Here is a 19,766-nt window from a genome sequence, read left to right as displayed (position 1 = left end):
AAAATGGACGGTAAGCTATGGGCTTACTAATAGAGTTGGAATACGCTCATTCATAATCGATATAGTAACATATATTTTAGGCAATAAAATATTACAATGTACTAGCCTAAAAACAAAAGAGCTAAATATCCTGCTGTTATGACGTGTACACTTCAGAAAGTCATGTTTTATGCATGCAGTGACCCTAAGAAGAGTAGACAAAACTAAAATTAGGCACAAATACATCCCCAGGAGACCTGGAAATGTCTGGCAACATTGTTTTCATTAATGCCAGCCCGGCAGTCGTGTCCTCCCAAGGCACAGGTGCTGAATGGTGCAACATTTGGTTTCTGTTCTCACCACAGGAAGCGACAGCTCCCCTTCTGCGCAGCTGATTAATGACAGGCAATGACCTTTGACACGCACCTCAGACTCTTCCATCTGTCCTTTTCTATGTGGTTCTCAGGGCCTTCGCTCTCGTAGGATGCCAAGTACAGGGCTGCAGGGAGGAGGCAAGGGACACGCGTTACCAAGACGGCTGGCACCGCTCTCGCGCTGCCCTAATTTAGGTTACGAACAATTATATCAGGACGTGGCAGCTGGGCCGTGCCACGTGCGAACCGCAGAGCGCAGGGGATCGAACCATGGCCCGAGGAATGGGGAGATTCATAGTATATGAATATAATGTAAAGGGTGCATAAGTAAGCAGGGAGTCAACATGAAACACAGTTTATAGCTTTAGCGCCGGGAAGAAACTAAAGAGGGCGCACTACACAGACGATTATTTACCCAAATGTCTCGGAGACCATGCAAATGGATGTTGCATAATTTATACATATGATAATGTTCCTGTCACTGTACGTTTTCTTGATGCTACTAATCACAGAGGAGTTCTACAATCACACACAGCAGCGGACTCTGCAGAATTTTCCAATATTAATATTCATGAAATAACGGTTTATAGATCAGGTCTGAGAGGGCCTCTTTTCCATGCTCATTGGTTTTACTGAAAAGCTGTGGTTTTGCACGGCCATTAGCAAGCACCCACGGTTACGCGACACCTCCGGACCCCAGAATCCTAAAATGGCGAGCAGGTGACAGCTCCAGCCCGTTCTCCCTTACGGCACACTGATGCCCCTACCCAATCATCTCCCAATGACCCATTTTTATTTCTCTGACAGCAAGTGAACAAGCATCATGGGCAGAAGGCAAATGTCACTTGCCAGCAGCTGACAGAAGGCCCTACAACCCACATGCAATGTGCTCACTTTCAGGGGGAGTCAGAAGGCAGGAAGCGGCAGTGCTTAATTTGTGAAAGTCAGGAGACCACTGCATCTTGTATCAGCCCATTGCTCCTGACAGCACCAACAAAACTACTAGCCATGAAACCCTACAAGCGTGGCAGATTCAGACTATACAAGACCCCAAAATCTGTAGGAATGGGTTAGAAAGCAGTTAAAAGTCATTTTAAGGAGTACTGAATTAATAACCAACTAATGTTGTGCTAGTCTCCATATTAGACAAACAGTGCCATCATGTGGCAGACTGTCATGAGCGCCGGTGTTGACAATTATGTGCCGGCACCCAGCACCGGAAATCACGGGCTCAAATTAAGCCCTGGGAAGCGGGCATCTTAGTAACACATGGATTTAAAAATGTATATGTTTTCACATACAGCCTTTGACATTTACTTATACAAGGAGTGTTCTAACGTGATTGTCGCCTTCCCCAAGACGGAAAATGGCATGACTATCAGCAAATATTGGTGCTATTGCCTAGCGTTGCCAAAAACCTACAATAATAATCCTTACGGCTTTTTTGGGAAGCTTTTTCAATTACAGTGAAAACAAATGTGTGTTCTCATTTTGCCAACCTGTGAAGGATGGAAAGCTCAGTGGAGCATAAAGAGGATTCAAATTATCTTCAGGCTGAGCACACAAATCTGTGGCTGGAGGAGTAACCCACTGATCAAGCTTGCCAGCTGGAATACTTAATATAATAGATATTTTTCTTTCTACACAGAGCCCACACTCCTAACATCAAAGATACTTCACATTAAAAAGCATTTGTAGCTATGATACTTTGTTCTGTTTTATGTGGGATACTTGAGGCCAAACAACCCGGCTACAACAATGAGGAGCCGGGACGATGGGACTGCCATTATCTTAACGCTCACTTTGCCACTGTATTCAAGCTAGCCTGGCTGATGAAGTGTGTTACCCAGAAACCAGTCCCAGGATGTTTGCTTCTGGTTCAGGAAAGATCTGGCTTGGCAGTTCGGGTTGGACTGTTACCATGAGGCACAGGGTCACGACTGATTTGCATATAGTTGGGTCTGAACTGAGGTGGCGAAGTGAGCTAAAGAATGATGATGGATTCAACCCACATCTGTGACTGGAGGTGAGTGTCTGAAAAGTTCCAGCGCACCGTCCCTCTCCTTGTGTTTGCACTGCCATTATCTTGCTAGATTAACATGACGTGTCAATTTTAGACATTTCAAATCCCTAAAAGTTCAAATTCTTTTAAGAATTATTTTCCCCATCACCATTAATGGCCTTCCGCATAAGTGTATAATATTTAACTGGTAATGATATGCTCTAAATAGCTCCTATTCTTTTTTCTCTGCTGTACGAAGCAAGAGGACATTTTGTGTATGGGGCTCATTTTATTTTGGGGGTGTGGAGGAGGCACCGCTAATACCTCCTTAGCAAAAACTATTCACCACCACCTCAAATATGAGAGTGGTCCTCAACATTGCTCTGTGGTCAGAAGTACAGAGTCTACCACACTCTGCATGGTGAAGGAGGCAGGATCCACCCTTCGCTGCTAACAGCAGCAACATGTTGAATAGAGTTGCGGCTAAAGCAACACTTTTGAAATTAAATAATAAATTCTTGTGCTGCAGAAAGATAAATATTTGTGTATAATATGGGACAGCTATGGTACACATGGTGTCATATTTGGATAAGCGCGAACACATTCAAGACCACTGCCAATGAAAAATCCTACAACGTTTAACACACGCAAAGAACAAAGCCCAAAAAGCATGCAGCCAGTACTATTTAACACACCGTCTTCACTGAAGATTGGGGCAGTGAGCAGATAGTGCAACATTTTTCGGTCTCTTTCAAACGGGCACTCCACCTCTCGCCAAGCCATAAACTCACGGACCTGTTTTGCCAGCTCCCAGAATTTCTATGAAGATGAAAAAAGCAAAAGAAAATACATAACTTGGTACATTTCCAAGAAAAAGGGTTGAACCCTCCAAAACACGCAATGACTCAGTAGAATATATATGGAATACATTGCTGGTCAGTAGCAGACTGGCCCAATGTAATGACAGGCATGAACAAAGCACAGTGCACAACATAGGCACACTACAAATCCGTAACTCACAAATTAAAACATCCAAAAGGTACCACCTTAATGGGCTGTAAAATGATGAGTTGAATAGGCCTATGGCTATGGGAGAAGATTTTATTAAAGAACATGATACTTTGGATGAATATATTCAATCTTCAGTAATTTTGCATGTATAGGATATTGAATATTAGTTGATGTGTTGCCTCAGAAATTCTTGGCTCTTACCCATTTTTTTCCATAATATTTTTGTTTTTTCTTTCTAAAGTCCATCTACTATAATCTCAATGAAAAAAAATGGATGTTCCATGGCTTCCCTCTTAGGTTACCGGATTTAAAATATATACTATACTTAAATTAACGCAGAGAAAGCATGGAGTTTGTGACTTCTAAAATACCAGTCACACTCCGCATCAACATCATACTCCGGCTCCACCTGTGCTGACTCCTACCAAGAGTAAGAAAACTATTTTATCAGAACGCTTAAGGACCCAACCAGTAGAATGCAGAAATCTTCTCACTAGCTGGATCTAGAAGACATTTCATGCTACATTCTACGATAATTTTGACCATCCAGTGGTGATAGAAGAATTAGATGAGTTATGTTTGCAGTCTATAAGTGCGACAAACGGTATCTATGACTTGTTCAGAGCACCAAACGCGGCTACTTACTTGAAAGTTTACGTGGCCATTCGGAAGGAGATTGGCACAGCCCTCATTGATGAAGTAAATATCTTTGATCAGGAGGCTGCAGAAGGGAATGACAATCTAAGGAGGAAGCATATGATGACGTCTGAATATACATTATACACAAAGACTATGATTAAATGTTACATATAGAACCAGCTCCTAATTAAAACGTAAGTGAATATAGAATAAATTGTATTTAATGTAATAACTTAGTTTCTTTTTAAAAGTGTTTCACAGACCATAATTAAGACGCACATAATAACACTTTATTATTACATGCACATGTGATATAAAAGCCATATATCCTTTACAGTGGTTGTCGGTCAATTTCATGTAATTTCATAAGAAAACCTGAACAAGGTCGTCGGGGTCTAGGGAATTCAACAGTCAGGTTCAATGGATCATGTTTTGCAAGTCGCCATTGATTTATAAACACCTTGAGTCTTATTTTCACCTTAATTCTGAGAAAAAAGAGTTGTACTTTGGTGGTCAGGGCAAGAAAGGTCACCAACCACTGATGTGGATCGGTCTTAGGCCACATTGTGGACATCAAAGAAATAATGTAGGTAGGGCAATTCTAAAGTATGCATGTACTTAAAGAATTCTTTGTAAAAGGCATTCTGGCTGTAGAATTTGTTTGCTCCCAGTATATAGGGGGATCTGAAACATCATGGAAGTTAATGATCTCTTCTCTCTTACATTGACAAAAGAAATATTTTCATAATGCAGAGTGAAAGTGTGCTTAACCAAAATAGTGGATTGTGTAACAATCTAATATAGAATTTAAGTGACAGTACAATGGGGGGAGTGTCACTATGCAGTCACCTACCCCTCACCTACTGTAATTTTGCTCCGATTCGGTTTCAAATGTTGTGTATCAACGAAGGAATAAATACAAGTTTGTACCTTAAGCTCCAATGTACTTTCTAAGAAACACAGTACACCGACTGAAAGAGTCTTTTTTACAAAATGCCTACCTTTTATAATTAGAAGAGTGGTCAAGAGTCTAGCAATAAGAAAATACGACGATGTTTCAGACTACCCTACAAGCAACTCAGGGCAACGCAACCCTTCCCCTGCAAGATAATGAAACATGGTGTTCATAAAACATCCAAAGTGTAGATTGTTGGTATCTTTTGAAACACTGATAATTCATCTTAGACGGCAAATTGGCTGGACTGGTACCACAGTGATCACAAACCTGAGCTATAAAGGAGATTATAAATGAAAAAGGATGCTGTGCATAACAGGTGTCACAAGTTCCTGATTCATATTTCCTCTGATGACCTTGGTGGTACTTTCCCTTAATCAAGAAGCTTTTCATGAAATAACAAACATGATCTTTGTGGCTACTGACTTTTTGCAATTGCAGATAATTGTCTTTAGGCAAGACCCTATTCCTGAACGAGGTCTAGCGCCAGTGAAGTGAATCACTGCCTCTGTTGGAGGGAAGTGCGGTGTGTGGAACAAGGAGGTGAAATGGTCTTGTCTTTGCTTTTCTGCAACAATAGTCAATGAATGGTGTATTTAGAGAGTTATAACAACATACAGTCATTGACTATACAGATATGGTCACTTACTTGCGTACGTGCCTCAATTATAAGATTGAATCAAAAGGTTAAAATGCATGAATAGGAGAAAAGGACACTATCTAGTCTCATTGACTGACTGCGAGCTCTATAATGCTACTAGTATGTGAGCATGCCTGCACCGTCTCTTGCTCCTCCAAATATCGCTTCAGTGTGGCACCTCCACCCCAATTCAGGTGCGTTGTGAGAGCCCAGAGGGCCTAAATAATAGCTACAGACTGCTTTGGAAACACCACGCCAGTCCCTCAATCGCTCTTCTACTGAATGTAGTATACACGGACCTGAATACACCTGTCTTTTGGTGTTATTGAAGAACGTCATACCATAAGTTAAATAATGGGTCGTTGAAGACACAAACTATTTCTCAGTGAATCCTATGAAGCACTTAAAGCTTTAATTTCTAAAAGGGAAATACGCGGAAGAATATTTTTCACTGAGTGGTTGGTGCCTCAAAGAAGGATGTCAACCTAGGTGATTGTCATTTAAGTCAATGGATGTTCACTGGTGCTTGCAAACATAAGACAAGGAATGGATTTAAAATGCTCATGGAGCGGAAGTTGTCAGTTCTGTACAACATCAACGATGTGCCCAAGATCGTGCACCAACGGACTCTACAAAAATTATATCTATATTTATTATTGTCAAGAGCAGACACGTGGTAGCCTGTCAGGTCTCAAATTCTTAATGTCTACGTAAATTAATATTTACCAATATGATTAGGGCGAAACTTGATGAGCGACAATTTCTGGAAGGGACCCAAAGCAAACATCTTATTGTGCAGCACTGTCAAGATGGTGATTCTTGTTGTCATCTTCCAAACAGTGGAAGCTGCGGCTTACAAAGCGCACACGCTTCATTACAGCGTGTTTGAATAATACATTATTTAAGAGTTGGGCTCTTTCCCCTGCATACAGAATTGCACTAATGAATGCACTTGCCCTTTACTGAAAGTCAAACTTTGTATCTTAATTCTGAATAATTCATGTAGAAATAGGCGCCCAGTTCCTGGATTCACAGCATGATTTCAGGGCACGCTGCGGACAAAATCTCAAGACGAAGAAAGAAATGTGAAAAAAGAAAAATACGTGGTCCGACCTTCTCAGACTGCATGCGTTCATAGTGAATCGAAGTGCACAAAACCAGCGGTCAATGGGACCCCAGAGATATAAATTCCATCAGTCATCTGTAGGTACAAGCTCAAAGACAACGCCAAACCTGCTCTGACCGCCATCAAGTGTACAGTTGGATTGTTTTCACTAAAGGCACAGAATGTATGGTTTTACATCCACTAATCCTAAAAACACGGGATAGTCACTGAATGATGTACGAACATTTGTGCTGAATCTCCCTATTTGGCATGTCTATTAATGTATCTTTAAATATTATTTAAAAATATTTTCATTTCTATTAATATCGACAATAATAATAATGTTGTATTATGTGTGTTGACCTCAGTTAATGTCTATTTAAATAAATCAGATGCAAATACCCAAGCATGCACAAGATGAGGTTTAAGATCTTACATTTAGATACCGTGCCCACTGGGACACAGACGAAAGAGCTCATCAACCAAGCTGGTGGAAAGAATATTTTTCGAACAGAAGTCTATGACTTGCCAACAGTAAACAACTCCTTATTTCCTAATTTCTATATATTGAGCAACAGAGTACAGTACTTTGCTATACATAATTGACAGCTTTGCAATGCATCACATACGTGAGTCATACAAACCATCAAAAAAGATTCCAACGTGAGACTCCTGATTTTTAAAGCCACAAAAGGCTGTAATTTAGCTTTCTCCTGCCTAAAATTGCCACCACTTCAATTCATATCAGTGGGGAAAATAAATCCCACCTGTTCTTTTTTCCACACTGTCCCTCTTTCCAAATGGTGGCATGTTCAACATACTGAACAGATAGCCAGAAACAACAGGCTGGTTAGCATAAAAATACTGGATTACATTAAACTGACTACTCTGCCATCTCCAAAATTGAACAGTACAGTTTAATAATCAGCATGGAAGCCAAAGCATTCTGAAGAGTGGATTCACATTTGCATCATCTCTAGTCCCATCACAAACTTCACAATGTGTACATTACACTGGAAACAGTCAAAAAAGTGGTTGTTGTAGCAACCATCCTGAGAATGGAGAACTGCATACATTAATACAAACAATATTTTTTCACAGGAAAGAGGAAGCCACAATGTGAATCTTGTATAGAGTTTGAAAATCTGCTCAATGAAAGGTGGATCCTAGAATAAGATACATGGAATAAATGAATAATGCTGTTTGTAAAGAGCACGGCTACTCAAGAGTGTCCTGGTGCTAGAGATCAAATGAGGATATTATAAAATGTTCCTGAATATTTGAGGATAACCATCTTCAAATGTGCCTTTTATGCAAGTTTCACTACCTCTTTCTGCCTCACCGCAGTCTCGACATTTGTGCATGCGTCTGTAAGTTGGATTGTGGTTTACGCGCTTCTTCTTCCAGCACGTGACTGTTCATCTTAGTTCCTCGCAATAATATCCTGTCGATATCAGCACCCTTGTTTCAGGCATAGCTTGAATACTGCAAACAATTGTTTATATGTGGAAGCTGCGTATTTCTGCGCACACCCAGGATTCACTTCATTTAATATATGGCTGTATCCACAGAATGCACCCGAAAAAAGATCATTCTTATTTGTTCTTAAAACAAGGACTTCAAACAACTAAAGCAAAAAAAATCAAGGGTTTTTACCAAATAAATGCACAAGCATTGTATCATTGCTTAAATAAAGCCTGCTCTGAATATACCCTGAATTCCTCGACAGGCGGACAGATGGAGAACAGTGTTGACCAGTCATTTGTTCTGCTAATTTTACAGAGAACACGATGCTTGCCATCCACATACAAATATGGTAATTTTATTCCAATATACTTAAGATTTTAATAAAAAATGGAAAAAAATATGCAGACAGGAAATGCTTCAGGATGCTGCACTATTTTTCCATGACGCACAATTTAATAATTCAGACATAGAACATAGAACATACCTTCTCTTGATTGCTGTGCGCAGTCAGGGATCTTTGGGCCGCCCCACGCAGGGCCGTCCTGTAGTTATAGAAGTTACTGGAGGGGTCCATCTGATGCTACAGGAAGAGAAAACGAGCAACAGTGAAGAAGGACTACAGACAAACAAGTGCAGTACAATGATAAAAACCAGAACTATAACAGGCTAACCACTGGGAGGTCCCTTCTTTGGATATGGAGAGGACCTTATTTATGGTAATTCAACAACAAATGTGGCATTAAAGTGAAACACCCATAATTTAAATTAAAAAGGCCATGGCTGCAAGGTTCATCTTCAAGTTCATTTTCTCAAGTAGAATAGAGGTCTTTCTAAAAACACAGATGATTCTCACAATCTGCTGGCTCTGAAATCTATGTAATTGTGGCCTCTGGAAATGGACGATTTGTTCAGCCTACTAAGAATAATCTGGGCAGTGAGTTTTTACTTTCCACCGCAGTGGCCGGGCACGGTTTAATATGTACAGCTTTGTTATACACTGATCGTTGGGCTAGTTGCTAAATTCTGAGCCACTTTCCAACATATTTGGTTATGAAAGAATTGATACGAGTGGAGCATTTCCGAACTATAGCAAGCATTACTTAAAAAAAAAATATGATCTGCTTCATCAGAAATACCACAAATGATTAGCTACAGTCACCACATCCTTTGAAAAAGAAAACAAAAGGCAACCAAGCAATACTGAGGACTGGCCCCGGGGAAGGCCAGGAATGCGTGAGAAGGCCCACTGAGCAAATATACATGGATTGCAAGGCATGCAATTGATACCCCACAGTATACTGTATGACTGGTTCCCTGACAAAATGGGCTCCATCTTGTGACATGAAGGTGAGCTAAAGGGGAAAGTCTATCAGGATTAGCACATAATATATGCTAGTTAGGGTCTCTGGACTGTACAAAGCACTGTGGTTATGTACTTCCTTGCGTTAATTATTGTTATGTGGAAGTGCCAGAGCATCTGCTGACTACTAGTTTAACTGAAAGTTCAGGTCACATTAAACTAATGCAGGCTTCTCCAGCAAGTAGCTCCTGAACTAATGGTAGCTCTCCAGCTAACTGTAAGTAGCTCTTCTGTGTGCAGACCAGCCTTCTAAGTTAGAAGCTGTTGCTTGGCTGAATTAATATATGGATACCAACATTTGGAGTGCATATTGAAGTTCAAAATATGTGTGTTTTCCGAACTCATAAGCTGCTGTTTGGAGAAAAATGGCTCAATTTTCAAAATATATTGAAAGCTGATATTGGAGTGATAAATCATGTGGTTTCTGGCAGGCTTATTACTAATGTCATAACATTGGTGCCACAGGCATTACAGCTATGACTGTTATGCATTTTAAGTGCAGAGGCATGCAAAACTCAAAGCTTTTAAAATTTATTTATTTTTTTTAAATATATTTTTATTGCAGGAATCAGTAAATCGTTACATAATCGACCAGCATTATAGCACAAACAAAATCAATGAGACACAACCCTCCGCCCCCCCGCCGTAAGTCTCTTACACAGCCATTCAGCCCACAACCCTGGGGTCGGGCGGCGAAATTCAATGGGGGCTCAGAAGGATGTCGAAGCTGGTCCGGATGATCCACTGTCCGTCATCTGCTTTTCCAAACAAGCCTATAAACCCAGAAAGAAAAACCCCACCCTCAAAAACGCTACGAACCAAAGAAAACCCTACCCAACCCCGCCATCAGCGCACGGTAACAACCGCAACAGGATCTGCTAAAGGACCCATGGGGAAAGCAACAGATCTGAAAAGTGCAATCGTCTATCGGGACTTGGGGCGAGCTGCTTCCTCACTTTCAGAGTCGCTGGGGGCGCCATAATCCCTAAGGGCCTGCACTAACGTCTCCCACTCCAGCGCTGCCTCCTGTGCCTTCTCATTACGCTGCCTCCAAGCTAGCTGGTATCTCAGCGTGCTCTCCCCCGCCGCCCACTTCAAAAGTTCGCTGTGCCACCGGCTTCCTGTCGGACCAACTCGTGCCTTCCAGTTCCTGGTCACCTCTCGTTTAGCAAGGAGCAGCCCTAAATCGATGAACTTGCTAGATATTTTATTCTTGGGGGTATGAGGGAACCAGTGCAGGAGTCCCACCGCCGCGTCAAACGATAAGGATCTCCCCGTCACCTCCTCCAGGGTCTTCCCCACTTCTACCCAATAGGATGACAATCCCGGGCAGGCCCACAGCATGTGGAGAAGGTCCGCCTCCTGGGCCGGGCACCTGGGGCAGTCCGCCGAATTCGTAGCAAAATATCGCCTGATTTTCACCGGGGTCAGATATGCTCTATGGAGCACGTAGTAGTGGACCAGTTGAAAGCGGGCGTGGCGTGTGCCCTTCCAGGCTCGCCGCACCAGCTGGGACCAGGTCGTCTCTGGGATCTCCTTGCCAATGTCCTCCTCCCAACGGTTTCTCAGAGTAGTGAGGGGAGCCAGCCCCTCATTGATCAGTCTGCCGTAAAGGCAAGTGACCGCCTTCACCGTGCCCGCAGACATCATCACGTATTGGCACACCGGAGATAAAGGGGGTTCCTCCTGCCCGCGTTTCCAGTGCGCCTGGATCGCTCGGACAAGGGCCGAGTGCAGCAGAAAGTCGCCGCGGGGGATCTCGAAGCGATCAATGAGCTCCTGAAAGGGCAAGAGCGCCCCGTCCTCGTATAGGTCACCTATTAGCTGTAAGCCGGCGTCCTCCCAGTTCGCCAACCGTGACCAATCGCCGCCATGGGGCAAAGCCGTAAGCATCCCCAAAGGTATTTCGGGCGCATACGGTGTTCTCAGGTGGCCCCGGACGTGAGCTCGGTTCCAACACAGGCGAACGGTCCGCTCCTCCAGCGACAAGTCCTGTAAGGCCAAACGTTGTCGCAGCGCTATGAAGGAGAGAACATGCCTGGCCATACCCGTTCCCCTTCTATCTTCTGGGCCCCGGAATTCCCGGGCGATCTCCTGGGTGAAGGTCTGGAGCTGCGCCGCTAAATAATACTTTTCAAAGTCCGGCACCGCAAGCCCACCCTCATCCTTCGGCCTCATCAGGGTCTTGAGGGCCACCCGCCGGCGGCCCTAGCCCCAGAGGAATCCGACTATCATTGATCGTAATAGTCGAAACGTGGCCGGTGGGACCCAGATCGGTAGTGTCCGGAAATAATATAACAACCGGGGAAGCGCCACCATTTTAAGCAAAGCGATCCGCCCTGCCACCGAGAGCGGTAGCGTGGCCCAGAAGTCCATACTGCCTCGAAGTGCCGCGGGCAATGTTCCCATCCAGGAGGTCAGATGGTTCATGATAGACGTACACCCCCAGGTACTTAAAGCAGTCGGGTTCCCATCTAATCTCCCTACTTAGAGCAGGGGTAGGGGTGCCCCTGCGAACCGGGAAAAGACAGGTCTTAGTCCAATTCACCCGGAGGCCCGAGACCTCCCCAAACTCCGTGAGCGCCGTCGCAGCTCCATGCAGGGCAGCGAGCGGGTCCTCTAGGAAGAGCAGCAGGTCGTCTGCATACAGCGAAATGTAGTGCGGGCCCGAAGGAGTCCACAGGCCCGTATAATGGGCTCCCGACCGGAGATGCAGCGCAAGTGGCTCCACCGCCAGCGCAAAGAGAAGTGGGGATAACGAACATCCCTGCCTCGTGCCCCGTTCCACCGGATATTGTGAGGAAATCAGCGGTCCCGCCCGAACCCTGGCCGATGCAGAGGCATACAGAACCTTGGTCCATCTGATGAAGCCCTCACCGAGGCCGAACCTCCGTAGCACAGTGCAAAGGTAGTCCCATTCCAGGCTATCAAAAGCCTTCTCCAGGTCTACCGATAAGACAACCGGGCACGGGGCGTCCACAAGCGGTTCCCCTAGCAAGCGGAACAACCTGCGAATGTTCATGGTCGTGTTACGCCTGGGGATAAAGCCAGCTTGGTCCTCATGCACCAGGGAGCTCATGTGTCCCAGCAGCCTCGAGGCCAAGATGCTGCTCAGTATTTTATAGTCAACCGTCAGCATTGATAAGGGACGGTAAGACCCCGGATCGGATGAGTCCCTTCCGGGCTTGAGGAGTGGAACCACCAATGCCTCGCACATCGAGCCCGGGAGTCGCCCAAGCCTCTTCGCCTCTCTGTATACTATCAATAACCTAGGGGCTAGGAGGTCAGCATAAGCTGCATAGAACTCCACAGGAAGGCCGTCCAGGCCTGGGGTCTTATTCCTCGGCATCCTTTTAATGGCGCTACGGATCTCTCCCAGTTCTATGTCGGACCCCAGGGCTTTCGCCACGTCCTGCTCCACTGTTCGGAGCTCCAGAGGCCGTAGATAATTATCAAGCAGGTCAGGGTCTCGGGCAGAGCGACTGCGGTACAAACGTTCGTAATATTGCCGGTAGCAGCTCAGAATCTCAGGCTGAGTGTACACCTCGGTTCCGTCTGCCTTGCGCATGGACGTCGTCAATGAGGACTGACGCGTAGGGTTGGCTAGCCATGCCAGCAACGCGCTCGACCTATCCCCCTCTGCGATGGACCGAACCGTATAGGCCTTGTAGTCAAAACAGCGAAGCCGTTCGACCTCCGCCGCCACCGCCACCGCCTCCTTCGCCTCCGCCGTGCGTACCTGTAATTCAGGGCGCCCGGGGCGGCGTAGTTCCAGCTCGCGGAGTTTCCGGTCCGCTGCATCTAGGTCGGCGAGGATAATTCGCCTCATGCCGACCTTTTTAGAAATACAGTATCCCCTCACCACCACCTTAAAAGCGTCCCACTCTAACGCTCTCGAGCTCGCGGTGCCGCCGTTGGACGCAAAGTACTCTGAGATCTTATCACCTAGGTCCGCCCTGAAAACACTGTCCTCAAGGATCTCGGGCCGTAATTTCCAGGTGGGCACCGCAGGCACCCCGGGAAACCAACGAAGGTCCAGCAGGAGGGGGTTATGGTCTGATATGGTCCTGGTCAAATATTCAGACCGGACCGCTGCCGAAACCAGTTCGGGCGAGCCAAGAAATCCGTCCAGTCTAACGTGCAACTCATGGAGGCTCGAGAAGTAGGAATAGTCCCTAGTTGTGGGGTGTTGCGCCCTCCAGATGTCCGTTAGACCCCAGTGAGTCTGCCAGTCCCTACGACCTTTAGCCATGCGACGAATCGGGAAGGGGTGGATGCGAGCGGTCAGTGTCTACATCCACTACTGAGTTGAAATCTCCACCGAGCAGGAGGGGCCCGGAGAAGAAGTGGGCCAACGAGCCCGATAACCTGGAAAGGAAGGCAGTCTGGTCTACATTAGGAGCGTACACACAGCAAACGTTTAGGTCTCTCCCTCCCAAAGTGCCCGAAATGGCCACATAACGCCCCTCTGGATCTATCACTGTTTTCGTGACCTGGAAGGGAACCCCAGCTCTAACCCAAATCAGCGCCCCTCTGGCATACGCGGAGTACGAAGTGCAAAAGACCTGCCCCCTCCATCTACGCTGTAGCGCCGCCCCTTCCGCCTTGTTCAGATGAGTCTCCTGCAGCAGCGCCATTTGTACCCCCCTACGCACTAAATAAGCGTGGACTTTGTGACGCCTGGACATAGTATGAAGCCCCCGCACGTTCCAAGTAACACATTTCAGATTAGCAACATCAGCCATTGTCCCATAACGTTCTCGCAAAGTCTCCCCATCTGGGTCCCAACAAAGAAAGGACATCAATCATCCCAGCACTGATGGCGGCCATTTTCCCCAACCAAAACTTAACAACCCAAGTATGAACTAAATCCCCATCCACCCTCCCCAGAACATGACCCAAATAGCACCATCTAGTTCCCATCCAAACCATACCCTCCAACTACCCACTATCCCCTACTAATCCTGCGGTCGCCACCGTAGGAAGGCCTTAAGGGCCAGGTGCGGGCCGGGCGGAGGCAGTGGGCCCTCGACGCTCAGGCCACCAGGACTAAAGCAAGCCCAAAACAGTGCCAAAAACTCTCGGGGCAAAAACAGGGCACCCCACCCTCCCTACCCCGGGAGTCAGCATCAATTGTCGGCACCCGCCACCCCCCTGCCGGGCCCCCTCCCAAAATGAAGTAGCTCACCCCGTTACCCCTGTCCATCCAGAAGGTCTTCCACCGATTTCGGTGTGATCACCGGCGCATGGACGCTATCAGTCACCGATTCCTCGGAGTCCGTTGGTGCCCCCTCGTCACCAGGGTCCGCTTCCTCCTCAATGGCATCGTCCCGTGAGCCAGACAGCGCAGATAACACCTCTAGCACTCCCTTCCGCTCCGTCGATGTCTCTGCAGTTGAGGGTCCCCCTGAGCGGCCACGGCGACTCCGAATCCTCTTGGACCGCCGTCTCTGCTCCGGCTCCGCCGCCTGCTGAGATGAGGAGCCGAAGCCATCTTTCCCTGCTCTATAGAGTTCAAGCCAGTTACAGACATCCTCTGGGGTATCAAAGAATTGAGTTTTGTCATCGACAATTATGCGGAGCCTCGCAGGATATAGGAGCGAGTACTGGATGCCCTCGCTCCTGAGCTCGCGCTTGACCGCCAGGAAGGAAAACCGTCTGCGTTGAGTTTCATAGGTGTAATCCGGGAAGATGTTCACCTGGCTGTTCGCCACTTTGAATGGACCATTATGTCTGGCGGCATTGAGGATGAGGTCTCTGTCCCTAAAGTGCAATAACCGTGCCACCACCGGTCTCGGGGCACGTCCCTGCTGCGGTGGCCTCGCTGGGACTCTATGGGCACGCTCCAGGGTGTAGAAGGAGGATAGACCCTCCGGGGCCACCGTGTCTCGGAGCCAGGCCTCCAAGTATGCCACCATGTCGCCATCCTCAATCTTTTCCGGCAGGCCCACCACACGAATGTTGTTCCTCCTGTTACGGCCTTCCGCATCCTCCGCTCTCTGCTCCAGGGCCGTAATCCGGGATAGAGCATCCTTCATAGTCGCAGCCAAGGTTCGCTGCGCCGGCTCCAAGGTTTTCACCGAGCTCTCCACTTCCTTGACCCGGTCCGAAAGTGTGCCGTGGTCCGCTCTAAGGAGACCTAGGCTCGTCGCTACCTGGGCAATGTCCTGCTGGAGGGCCGAGCGCGTGGTCGCTATCGCCTCTAAGACGCGGTCAAATTGCTGTTGCATTGATGCACCACCAGAACTCTCTGGGTCCCCACGTTCCTCTTTGTCCTGGGTCTCCGAGTCTGAGGCGGCTGGGGTAGCCCCCGTGGCTCCTCTAGGTTTCCCCATGTCGCCGGGAGCACTCCGTGCGGGCCCAGGAGCAGGCGTCTCCGAGTGCAGGCGCCGGCTATGACTCTCCCGGTTGCTGGGCCTCAGGTCGAGTGCCGGAGATCCCCGTCTCCAGGGCCTGTTGGACCTTCTCAGCTTCGGCTCGCGCCACCACCACGTCTTCTGAGGGCACCGAGGAGGAGGCGGAGACAATCGTCGCCAGGTCGGGCAGGCCCGCACGGCCGATAAAGTCCCGGGGTGAGGGTCACCAACTCCACCGGACGATTTGCGGCGCCAAAGGGTTGCGCCTCCCATGGAAGTGGGTCGGCCAGGAAAAAGTAGCCAAGTGCGGTGTAGGGAGTGGGGCTACCGCCGGGACCTCCAGACGTCCGCGTGCGGGATCCACTATAGCGTGGGCATCCGCCCATCCGAGTGCAATCCTCGTTGAAAGAGTCCGATCTGACCGATGTCCAGATCCACACACCACTGGGAGACGGCAGAGCAGGGGGTGCGCCGCTGCTGGTGATGTTCCTCCAGTCTAATGGATCCGGCCAAGGGGACAATGAAGTCCGGGCGCCATGTTGGGTCGCACTCCGCAATTCCACAAACTTCGATTTTTCGCCGGGTCACCGCTCGTTCAGACCGCGCCAAGGGCCCCGGCAGGTCTCCGTCGGGCCGATCAGCAGAATGCGGGGGCTGGGGTGCCCCGCAGCCTCCGATTTACAGGATAATCACGGGCTCAGTCCCGGAGCCGAGCTCTCAGGCGACCATCGCCATCGGCGCCCAAGCCACGCCCCCTTAAAAATTTGTTTTTATTGCATTTCTTACATTGATATCTTTTTTGGACAATACAATCAATCTCTCCATCAGTGTTTGCTTGTACACATCACATATTACGATAAACACCTCAATCTCATCATAGCTGACTACCATAGAAATACATCACTTGACAGTACTCCCTTTATCCTCTCTCCCTCCCTTTGCCGATGTCTTGCACCCACCTCGTTTCGATCACACCCCAGAAGTATTCACGGACTAGTCTCAGGAGGCACATCAATCTGTGGAGGATCGCACAGATTCCCCCTAAATTCATTCCACCTTCCCCATATTTTGGACCATTGTTTGGGACATCCTCTATGAATGTATACCGCCCTCTCAGCCACCCTCGCGACATCCATATCCCTTTCCCAGCAAAGCTTTTTTTAACATTGCTGTTGGCAACCCTGCCTGCTGCACTGGGGTGATCATTGCTGGTAATTTTGCATAGGATGGCCATCAATCTAATCTTGTCTGATGTCGTCACTATTACAACACTAATATTAGTAGCTCAGGATGATTTTCACTGAACAAAAGTAGCTCTGGTTATAGAAAAGGTTGGAGACCCCCTGAACTAATACACTGTGCTTTGCAACAAAAGACGCTTACAACTAGAAATAAAGAAATCTCAATTGAGCAGAAGCGGAGTCAGTCATTTTTACAGATAACAGGAGGTTTAAACCAGTAGCCTTCAAACTTCTTCATGCTAAGCCCTCCTCACTCCCCCCCACCACGTACATTTAATGAGTCAGGTCCTCTTAAGCGATATAGCATTCTCTCACAATTATGGCGAATGGGAAATCCTGGCCTGGCCCAACAAATACTTCACAACAATAGCAAGGCATACCTCTAGAATGTCAAACTTCGCCGTTTTGACTTTGGCCCATGTTTTCTTCAGACGGGAGACTGGGCTCATGTTCATTCCAGCTGCAAACCAAGCAGGCAAAAAAAATGGAAAAAATGAAAATGGTCTAAACGAGTCCTCTCGTGTGTGTACGGATCATACATATGTACATACATATTGAGAAAGAGAAAAAAAACAACGTAAGTGGCCTTTGGTCTTCCGGGCCCATGGTAATCAAACGCACCAGGTTCACACACACACACACACACACATTCTTTTGTGGACATTATTACACATCAATACGCAGCACGTATGACATTAATGACATTACTCTTCAAATTGTGTGACTATAGACCTGCATCCCGGTAGCTGCCATTGCGTGACACACCGGCAGCAAATACCACACAAACCACTTTTGTAAGCTAGGAAGCACAGGAGAACAAGAATGCGTCTGGAAGACGTGTCACTGTTATGTTTCTGAAGCTTAACAAGTGAAGCACTACACCCTACAGTCTGGTAAATGAGCCACGTTTTTGCAGGTGAGTGACTGAGGCAAATGAAAATGTAGACCAAGAGGATCCCCTGGGATCTGGCCCTCAGTGGAATATGAGGAGTGGCTGGAGCTGCACTAGTCAATGCATCAGAAGGCGGTCACATTTCACATTTACAATTCCCTGGGAGCAGGCACCGATATTTGCAATCAAAAAGCTGGCAATGCCAAACGCGATGACATCAGTGATGTCTACTGGGCTGCAATGTAATGACATCTCTAGCCCTGGGCGAGAAAAACGGTGCCAAAATGGCAGAATACAACCTTTCTTTGAAGATGTAATGGATTATACCAGTAACATTACTACTTCGGATGAGAACAGCCACACCACTGTAGTGTTCCATACAAGATCAAAGACACAAGGTGGTGTAAATTCTTTAAAAATGACAGCCAAAATGACCAACGTTGTGGCTATTTCTAAGGGGAATATTGGAGATTCGTGATATCTAGCTAGTGTATGACAACAAACTAGATCGTCTAGAAAATTTACAAACATTTTTGCATTTCTTTAAAAAAAAAAAAAGACTCAGCTGGAGACCCTAAGATCTGTAACACAAAAGTAAAAGTTTTAGCTAATGAGAAAAGTTTACACCAGGTTTTTTCAGGTCATTGGTGCAAACATATTAACCTCTTGAAGACAGCCTATTAAGGATAAACCGAACAAATATTACTGCATAGCTTGGAATGTTAGCAGTTTTCGAGCACAGGCGAGATAGTAGTCAGAGAAAGTCTGTGAAGATGATGCCAGGTTCAACAAAACATCTCTGTTTAGGCAATAAACCCGAAAGCTGGCACCCTAGAAAATCAGTGATAATGCAAAGGTTGCTGTGCTGCGTCCATGGCATTCACGTCTGAACGCTCATTTTTACTTGGGTTGACCAGTCTTTTAATATGACATTATGGAGGAGAAGCTCACTAAAACTCAACATTTTGAAAATATGTTCCTTTATTTGGAAAAAACAGGGCTCAAAATGCATGATTCTAAATTATGTGAGACTAAACGTAACCAATATAGGTTTTAGAATTCCCCCTAATTCGGCTCAAATTATTGATGATCTCAGGTACTTCAATTTTAATGAGAATTAGAAAAGAAAATATCTAGTTAAGCTAGTCGATTGCTTAAGTGTTTTTTTTGTTACATCTTACCAATATTGGGGAAAAAATATAAAGCAAAATTTCCAAAAGATCTAAAGGCACTTACAGTAACTATTAATGACTCTACCTCTGAAGTGCAACAATTATATATCAATCAATCAATCAATCACTGCATTTCTAAAGCGCGCTACATACCCGTGAGGGTCTCAAGGCGCTGGGGGGGCTGCTACTGATCGAAGAGACAGGTCTTGAGGAGCCTTCTGAAGGCCAGCAGGTCCTGAGTCTGTCGTAGGCTGGTAGGGAGAGCGTTCCGGGTCTTGGCGGCAAGGTAAGAAAAGGATCTGCCACCGGCGGTGGCTTTCCGGATACGAGGAACTGTGGCGAGGGAGAGGTTGGCTGAGCGGAGGCTTCGGGTGGGGAAGCCGAGTCGGTTGTTGAGGTATGTAGGTCAGGTGTTGTGTAGTGCTTTGTGTGCGTGGATGAGGAGTTTGACGTTGATCCTCTTGTTGATTGTGAGCCAGTGCAGGCCTCTCAGGTAGGATGTGATGTGGTTGCGTTGGGGAACGCTTTAGGATCACTTGTGCCGATGCGTTCTGGATTCGTTGTAGTCGTCTC

At 46.7% G+C, this 19,766-nt stretch overlaps 1 protein-coding gene across 3 annotated transcripts in view; it reads right to left on the bottom strand.

Annotated features, from left to right (window-relative positions):
- Positions 1-19,766, bottom strand: part of RASGEF1B (RasGEF domain family member 1B) — a 92,409-nt gene that overhangs the window by 10,697 nt on the left and 61,946 nt on the right. For 2 of the 3 annotated variants that reach the window (XR_015309365.1, XM_086962045.1), the window contains exons 9-13: positions 17,510-17,589; positions 8,657-8,752; positions 4,012-4,107; positions 3,051-3,174; positions 406-478 (exon numbers count right to left, since the gene is read on the bottom strand). Coding sequence is in view for 1 of the 3 variants with exons in the window: in XM_086962045.1 (XP_086818171.1) it covers positions 406-478; positions 3,051-3,174; positions 4,012-4,107; positions 8,657-8,752; positions 17,510-17,589 (469 nt within the window). In the remaining 2 variants the exon portion in view is untranslated. Of the gene's footprint in view, positions 1-339; positions 479-3,050; positions 3,175-4,011; positions 4,108-8,656; positions 8,753-17,509; positions 17,590-19,766 lie in introns of all 3 variants that reach the window. The other variant, XR_015309364.1, reaches the window with a different exon arrangement.

This window comes from Lissotriton vulgaris, chromosome 3_1, assembly GCF_964263255.1.
Source record: "Lissotriton vulgaris chromosome 3_1, aLisVul1.2, whole genome shotgun sequence".
Taxonomy (NCBI): domain Eukaryota; kingdom Metazoa; phylum Chordata; class Amphibia; order Caudata; family Salamandridae; genus Lissotriton; species Lissotriton vulgaris.
Note: the sequence above shows the minus strand (reverse complement) of the source record. Positions and strands in the feature narration are given on the sequence as shown.